Raw genomic sequence first — 9,202 nt, 5'->3', positions numbered from 1 at the left:
ACACAAGTGTGTGCGTGTGTCCGTGTGGGGAAGGGATGCAAAAGGAAGACAAGTCCAAGGCAGACGAAGAGGTGCCGGAGAGGGGCAAAGAGCATGCTACATTCTGCACTGTAGGCAATTAATGGAATAATGTACACATGAATTACCTCATTAATGATTCCTGGAGTGAATCTTAGAGATCATGAAGCGCCACCTGACAAGCCTCTACAAGAAAAATCTGTTTAGTAAATAAAAAACCTCACACAAACAAACCCAAGTTGGTTTCAACGTTTATTTATAATTTGGTGCACAATTCATAAACCAAGAAACAAATGTCAGGGTATATTTTTAATCAAAGCTTTTGCTGATCACAATATAGGGTATAAGACATTGAATTGATAGATCATTTGTTATTATGAAACTTAAAGGCTTTATATTCTTAAATGGAGTAAAGCGGACAGCAATACATTCATATTAGAAAGTTCCTACTGTGAATGAAAAACGGATTAAAATGGAGACGTTGTTTAGCAAAATAGACAACTCTATATTTCTTTCTGGTTGTGAAATTATTATAACCATGCATAACCAATAAGTATGAAAAATTGGCACTGGGGAAAATCATCTTTCCAGTTTGCCCTATGTGTTTGTGCTTGGCAAACGCCATCTGCAGGGTGTGTATTCCATTTGCACGTAATCAGATCTCTGACCTGTAACGTGTACATTCTGGAGCATTAATTGGCACAATTAAAAAGTTATTTAGAGGATGAGCTTGGATCAAAAAAATGTTGTCACATCTCAGAATCCTGAAATGCAACCTGGACTTCATAATACGCCAGTTTAACCATTTTTAGAGAGATGTTATGGGTGTTCACTGGGGCCGGGGGGGGGAAGTAACGATCAAGCTACCCATGCAACACAGAAATTTGAAGAGTCCAGCATGGTCACTGCACAGCAAATTTATTCTATAAAGTGACTAGTGTGAGAAAGAATTAGAAAGGATTATAAAAAATACACTACCATATGCTGTAGTAGTTGAAAGTGATTAATCCAGTTCTTAAATCCTATTTTAAACTCCCTTTCATTTCTTCCCATAGAAAAATAGAAGCCACATTGCTTCGTTTGAATGCTATGTAGTTAATTACATCTTCTAAGAAACTCTTTTAAAACTAAATGTAATGTTTAATTACAAAGTGCCTCCTTGAAAACAGTTAGCTTGTACATTGATTTGTGGTTCATTAAAAATGCTTTCTTAATTGTATTTACATCCAGAAAATACAAAGAGATTAAAGAGTCTATAGAGAAATTTTGAAATTACGGCATGAATTGTAAGGAGAAAGTTACACTTCAAATAGTGGACAACTGACAGCCACAACTGACTAATTGCTGCCTTTCTGTAATTTCAAAACTTAATTGTTGTAAAAATAATAATTGGAAGACAGAGTGTTCATTGTAACGGCTATCAATACTACATTTTTTTTACGAGTAGATTTTCAAGGACTAATTAGAAAGCAAATCAATTGCATCAAACAAGTGTAAAGTTCACATTAGCTGTCGGACCGATCACCTCAACACACGGGGTTCACGGCTAAGGGCAGCCCGCGCTTTGGTTCGTAGGGTGTTGTCCTGGAAACCATGCGGATGCAGTCGATAACAGGGCAGACGCTGAGACACAGGGTGCAGCCTGTACAGCTGTCAGTAACCGTGGGCAGGTGGGTTTCGGGATCAAACTGGATAGCCTGCGAACAGGAATAAACATTATTGATGTCACTCACGGAAAAGGTCAAAATTGCTCCCATTTTAGTGTCTGCATTTCCTGTGCTACAGCACTTGGAGACATCTTGGTGTGATTCTACGCTGCAGCTATAGCAACTGTTCAACTGGCAGGGAACAAAACAACCCCTCCTCCTGACACTTTAAAATTAGAAATATGGGCCAAACGATAGCTTGGCAAAAGCTCCTGGGTCACAAGGGCTGGGTACAAAAGGAGGAGTTTGGCCCATGATGTTTAAACTCCCAGACGGCTATTTCTCCTTCACGTGAAAGAAATATTTTGTAAGACAGCAATTTGCCGGGGTTATTGGTTCAGAGGAGACACCAGAACACACCTGTATGGCTTCAGCACAACGCTGATCACAATGCGTTCTTTTGACTTTTATTTTCAGCACAGCATAAACAATCTAATTTAATAAATACTAGAGGAAAATACAGCACGCTGTGCCTTGTGTGATTATTTTCCTTTGCAAATCTTCAAAAGGGATATCTGAGTTTTGGGCAGGCAGAGCTTGCTTTATTTCTCACGTTTCCATGCAGTGAATCCTCATTACCAATTAGTGTGATAAGTGTATTTGAATGTGAAATAACAATTGCAGTCTCAATGAAATAAGCTCCTGGTATATAATGGAAATGGCAATTAAAAACAAAAACAAAAGCATCACACAACTGCAAAAGCTTCAATATCTAAGAAGCAAGCCTAGAAAAGTAAAAAAATTAAAAAATCCACTGAATACCAACTTTTAAGAGTTTTAGGAGGGAAAAATCAGGCCTCAAAGCTGAACTCTCGTTTATCTGCAAACAAGTGGTGCCTTAGCAAACCTCCCTCACCACCCTCAGCGACTGGGGGAGCCAGGGAGGAGATGGGAGGTACTGGGTGCTGCTGCAGGTTGGCTCCAAAGGCAGATTTGGAGCTAGGAAAGCACAGAAGTTGCTGTAGCAACCAGCAAGGGCACAAAGTAGGTACTAACTGCCCTGAATCTACAAGTTTTAGTTTAGCTTGAGCACAAAGAGAGCTTTGGTTTGTCAGCATTTAAGAAGGACTCCTTCTTCTCTCCCTGACAACAATACACATCTTGAAAGGGAGTTCAAAGAGGGAGAGGAAGTCAGCACTACAGTGCTAACTTTAAATTAAGGAAAGCTTTTCTGTTGGAGTCATATAAGGTGATAGCTCTGTAGGGCAGCATGGATATTCTGGAAACAAAGAGAAGCATAAAGCAGATGCTGTTCTGAAGGGGTGTGTGTGATTTCTTTGCAATTATGAATTTCTTTGCAATTCTTTGCAATTAATTTCTTTCAATTTCCTTAATTAATTAAGGAAAAAATATATTTTTGTGCTTAGAAAACCTCCTGCTGTTTTAAACTTCAGTTATTTTGGTGCTGGGTTGTTTTTTTTTTTTTTTTCCCAGCTACAGAAAAACAAGTTTTACCAAATATAAACACAGTCTTTTGCTCTCCAAGGGCTATATCCTCCCCTTTACTGGGAAATCTGATCGAAGGAGAAGAGGTGAAGATTGCAGTGTCAAGAAGATATTTAGACAGTTAAAAGGCTACTGTAGTAATCCAATCTGGTATAAATGCAGCATTAATTTTCTCACGTCAGTGGAAAAAAATATATCTACCTTTGCTCTGACACACTTGTTTTAATTGCAGGAGTTGATTTTAAATGGGAAGACTTCTTTCTTTGACTGTATGTAGTTAAATTCATCAGAACTCCTATTGATTAGACTGAATTAAGGATAAAATAAGGAAATGGTGTTCAGAGAAAACTTGTTCCTCAGTTAAAGTATTTGTTTCTGACAAACTATTCTCAGACTGGGATGAATGGAAGTATTAATGCAGAAATTACTGCTTACTGCATATGGGATTCCATAGAGGTTATGCTAGACTGTCTTTTGGTTTTCTAAGAGAACATGAGTCTCCCTGTACTGCCCTTTTTACTGCAGACCAGTCCATCAGTTCCAGTGGACACAGCAAGGAATGGCATGTAGAAATGCTGATACATTTAATAAAAGTTATATTACTGTACTGAGCAGAAATCAGAGACATACTTTGCTGCAAACAGGAGCCTCAGCTCAAAACTGTGCTATTTTCTGGTCGCAATGATTTCTGCAAACTTCAACTTGCTGCTCTAAACCCTGGCAGCTATCCTGGAGAAAGGATTTGTACCTCAACCAAGATCAAAACAAAAACCCACCTGCCTGAAACCTGAATTAGTTCAAGTTCAGTTACACTTATGGAACAAGGACTAGCTTTCTTAAAAAACCATTTGGCAGTAAGAACGGCTCTTGTTTTCCCGCATCCCCTTGGTTGGAAGGGATGCATTCTTCCCTTTCTCCCTGATGTACTTGAAAACGATCAAAGAACTACATTTACTGCCATTCGACTTGGGTCTCCTTCACCTTCTTCCTCTTAAAAAGAATCCTGCTTCCCTCTTGCAGTAAGGGAGAGCCTGGGAGAGTGACCTAGAGTGAGCTAGCGAGATGCAGTACACTCCGCACAGCCCTCCAGAAGAAGCCATGCTGGGTGGTGTTCTCGCCGCCGTGCAAACAGCTCAGGCAGGGCTTGTGTGGCATAGCCTGGGAGCATGCTGGGGTTTGAATCCAATATTTTAGACATCTGCTTTTACCACCTGCTCATTAACAGAAGGTGGATTCTTTCTCCCCAGCAGCAGAAAGATAACTCATTGTGCCTTTCTGCTAATTACAGCTGTGCTCTTACCTGGTAGCCAGAATCATTACAGGTCATGTAACATTTGCCACAGTTGATACACATTTCCTCGTCAATCAGAGCCACAACTTGCTCTGTGTTGCAGAGCTCACCATATGTTCCAATATACTGCAGTGCTTTTCCAATTACATCCTAGGGAAAAAAAAATTATCGACTCATTTAGAAGATACCTAAGCAGTTTCTATTATCGCACAGGAGCACTCTCCACTGTTTTAACATGGAAGATTTGGCCATGCATTGTGATGATGTTGAGGATTTTTCTTATAAGTTTTCAAGTTGCTGACCTTCATACATCCTGTAAAATATGAAGAATACTCCACACAGACACATTCTGAATGTAGGCAGTACTAGAAGTATATATTTGCATACAAACACATTCTACAAATAGGTTACACATTTCGTACTTGATTTTGAATGTGCTATTGTTTTGCCATTATTGTGTGAAACTTCAAGGAGCAACATGGAGCACAAACCAGGAGTGACGTGCTACAAGCAATCAGATCATCCTTGGTCATTTCTCATTAGCACAGACTTAAGAACTCACAGCAAGAAAAGAAAGAGGCATGATCAAATAAACTGACAGAGAACAATGACTGCTTTTCTCTCTTTAGTAAGATGTGCAAATGACATGATCATCAGTTTATTGCAAATATTGTACAGAAGTAAGCTGTGGTCTAATCCTGCAAGTCTTGATTCAGTTCTGTTAATGTCACAGGGAGGAATTTGTGGCATCAACATTACACATCGGTGCTGCAAAAGTAAAGGTGTGTGGCAGGACAGCGTATGGGTACACACCGCAAGGGGAAGTCGTGCCCTCTATAAGAAGTTGTTGGGGACCTGCCTGATACAAACCACTTCCACTTTACATCAAGGGAAACTTCACAGTTCAGTGGCAGTTCAGGTTCACTGAGTCAATGGTAGAGATGGGACAAGTCCCAAGTCCTTTGGACTACAGCTATCCCTCAGTTAAATTAGTTTAACTTGTAGAAGTATAGCACAGATGATGAACATGACTGTATTTTAAAAGATTGAATCTGTGGCACTGTATTGGTTGCCTGGCTATTTCGTGAGTTTACTAAGCATGCTTCTACAACAGTTGCCATGTTGCAAAACAAGGTCAATTTTATGTGCAAGATTCTACACTGTTAAGATAAAGTTGGGCTCAGTAAATGAAGGTTATGTGATGCAACAATACATTCTACTTTTGCTTTAAAAATGGCTATAACTGTTAAGTATTAGAGAAATCTCATTGAATGATAGGAGAGCAGAACTGGCTTCAAAAGTCATTCTACTGTAATAAACCAAGAAGTCATTATGATTTTGATTTTGGAATTTGATCCAAGTCAATTGAAAAATGCTCAAGATCAAGCCAAATATGAGACATGGACAAGTGTGCTCAGAATTATAAGCTTCAAAGTGTTTACCTTTGGTCTTGCATCGCCAAGAAACATGATAAGGATTTCTTTTTGTGTTCTGTTTCTCAATATTTTTTGAAGAAGCAATAGTTACCTTATTCCTGTCAGTCAAAAAAATTATTCTGAACTGATTAGCAACCATTTTAAGTGTGTAGTAGTATGCTATGTTTAACCTGTATAATTTATAATTGCATACAATGCTCTATATATTGTTTTCAATTCTCTTTGCAGAAGAACCAGATTACAGTAACTTAAATTTTCATCGCATATCTTATTTTGGGCAGCCTTACTTTCAAACAAACTACACATCCCTCATTATTCCTATGCCACATCAGAACAATAGGGTAATACGGCTTTATCCATGTTAGCGCTAAAGGAAAGCTCTGCTACATGAATTAAATGCAAAAATGGGTCCAAACTTGTCTTCCTGACTCTGCTGACAACTTGCAACAACAGGTCTACTTCCAGAACGAATGACTTCCATTCATATCAGTGAAGTTTTAACTTTGAGGACTACCTGGCCTTCAGCACTTAAATTACAATAGTATCTTTATGCAATGAGACAAATTTCTTTGTCTGCTGGATGCAGCGGTAGGATCTACGAAGTTGCTCTCAATAACTGTGGAGGTAGGAAATTCAACCGTATCCTAAGCCCAGGAAGGAGGACAGGGAAATTGTACTGTTTTCTTGTTCCAAAAACACTCAAATATTTTCTCTCTGCCAAACCCCTAAGTTGCTGACATGTCAAATACCTTGGTTGCATTCATTCAATGCTAAAAGCCTTCCAGTTCTTCTCAGCCACATGTAGAGAACATTAATGCTCTTCCAGCATAAAACAGCTATGGCATATTGCTAAAGGCAGCATGATGCGTGTGGACAGCTGACTGTAAGTGAGCAAGTTATCACAGCTTAATGAGTTAGCACTCATCAATAGATCTGTGCAAGCTGATTATGTGCCTGGTCCAAATTCACTGCAAATTTGAAGTAAAATCTGTTTACTTAAACCACTGTAAAAGGTCAATTAACTAGTATGAAAGTGTTTCAGCTAATACTTTTTACTTTGGTATTGCAAAGGACTAGACTTGAACACACAGCCCTTTACTGTGCCTCCACTGATGAGCTACAGTAATTAATTCAATCAAATGCAATCTCTTAGGAACTGCTCACACCCCTATATTTTCTTTTCCATGTCTTACTCGGACACGTTCATGGATTTACTGGGAATTGCTCAGCAGTTTTCAGGTTGCTACAATTCTAAGGTTTCTGCAGTCTTCTGTATCAGTTGAAAAATTGTGGTTGTAGAATTCAGCTGCAGCTTGTTACAAGTCTCAGGTAGGCTTGTCTGTATCATACCTGCTACAAGTTTCAAAATAAATGTGTCTGTGTGTGATCTACTGCCCCCAGCAATACTAAGTATCCTATAAGCCTCTCTTTAGCATGTATAGCCCCTAAACATTCCGCTGCATGTTGCAAATGCACGCGTTGTCTGCGAGTACTGGCCTGTGTACTGAAGGATTTGAAGAAATGATGTAAAACATGTGCAACATACAATGAAGTAGCTTTCCGCTGCCTGCTCATGTTGTAAAAGTATCAACATAGGGAGATTCCTGAAAGTGAAGGGCTTTTTAATCTAACAAAAGCAGACATTTAAACAGCACAGGTAATTAACAATTTTCTCAGGGAGGGTCTGAATTCACATTTGTATTCTTTAAACATCATTTGGATGTTAACAAAACCCACAAAGCTCAAGCAGGTTGCAGAGATGGGCTACTCAAATAATCATGGGATGGAGGGCCTTGCTTACGAGAGAAGACAAAAAGAGCCTAACAAGATGTTTGGCCTAGGAAGATGAAGGCAGAGCAGGAATACGACGTCTCTTTATATATACGTTAGGGAGGGAAAAGAGCAATTTAAGTTAAATGACAATGTTGGCACAAGAACACATGATTATAAGCCAGCCATGAATAAATTTAAAGCTGGAAATTAGAAAAAGCATTTTAAATGGGAAAGGAGTAAGGTGGTTAATGGCCTTCCAGAGAAGCAGCTGGGGGACAGGAGGGAGACAGTCCAAGGTTTAGGATAGCGTTAGATAGCTCAGAAAATGGTTGCTTAGAAGGACATGATCAAATTATATTTTTCCAGCTATAAACTTACAAAGGGAGTAACAAAAACAATGCATATGGCATGGTGATTTCTGAATTTGTAACCAAGTCTCACTTCTCACAGCTCACAAAATACACTTTTGGGGACTTAGAATCCCAAACAGGGAGGATGATGGCATTTTAGAGGCCTGAAAGTTATTTCAAAAGACTGTGTCAATGATTTACTGCTCATTTACACTCCTGGGTGCTGTGTCTTTTAATCACTTCTTTCTTTCAAGCAAAAACTGTATCTTTATTCATTTGAAAAGTTTCAAGACTTTATTGACTAAAAAAAGCAATGGTACTTAAAAGATGTTTTGCAGGTGCACTCTTTTACAGCATCTCAAGCTACCTCAGAGCTTCTTGTTTCCATCAAATCATAAACGTTTGGAACAAAATAAACAGTGCAGCAAGGAATAATCACCTTTCACTGTTTAAAGTGCAGTTTCACTCCAAAAAGCAACTGTCTAAAATGGCACTATGGGATTCTACACTTGGTATATCTCAATGGCCTCCAGATCAAATCTGCACTGTTTACAGTATAATGGGTTTTTTTGCCAACTGCCAGACCTGCAAACAGAAGCCAGGTTTTGAAAGTCAAGCTGTGTTCTTTCTGGCTTACGCATTACCAGCAGCAATAAAAAAAAAAAAAAAAAAAAGGCACAAAAAAGCTGGAAGTAAAATTTTTTCCTAAGTTACACCTTTCAGTCTCAGGGATCTAGAGTGCTCCTTTTGATAACTGCTGTACTGTCCCACTCTTCCCGGCAAAATCGTACTGAGCAAACTGGGAGAGGAATTTAGTCCTGCAACTGGAACTGGCAGGGAATTCAGTTGCTATGGAGAGAATCAGAGCAGAATCCATTAGTTTTATGTTACTAATGAGTACAGAAAAAGAATTCATTTTGTCACTAAGCTAGGCAGATGTGGTTTTGAGTATACACAAGGAGCAGATCTGTTTAGTAGACTATTATTTTTACAATGGTATTTTTATTACTATAGTTGCATTTTTAATGTTAATATATCAAACATTTTATGGTGATTAGCTTTTCATTAGCCTCCATATTAGTAAACCTATATTTGTAAATACAATTCATGGTTCAGGTATGGCTCCTTGTAGACCTGCTGTGTAGATCTTCATGCAGACCACACTGTAAAAGACCACACTGT

General features: G+C 38.8%; 1 protein-coding gene across 2 annotated transcripts in view; it reads right to left on the bottom strand.

The window, feature by feature from the left end:
- Positions 1–257: 257 nt before the first annotated feature.
- The window catches only part of DPYD (dihydropyrimidine dehydrogenase), a 360,787-nt gene continuing 351,842 nt past the window's right edge, over positions 258–9,202 (bottom strand). For both annotated transcript variants that reach the window (XM_054833661.1, XM_054833663.1), the window contains exons 22-23: positions 4,471–4,611; positions 258–1,715 (exon numbers count right to left, since the gene is read on the bottom strand). In XM_054833661.1, coding sequence (XP_054689636.1) covers positions 1,545–1,715; positions 4,471–4,611 — 312 coding nt within the window. In that variant the 3' untranslated portion in view covers positions 258–1,544. The remainder of the gene's footprint in view (positions 1,716–4,470; positions 4,612–9,202) is intronic.

Source organism: Grus americana, chromosome 8, assembly GCF_028858705.1.
Source record: "Grus americana isolate bGruAme1 chromosome 8, bGruAme1.mat, whole genome shotgun sequence".
In the NCBI taxonomy this organism is placed as follows: domain Eukaryota; kingdom Metazoa; phylum Chordata; class Aves; order Gruiformes; family Gruidae; genus Grus; species Grus americana.
This window is presented reverse-complemented; position numbering and strand designations above follow the sequence as displayed.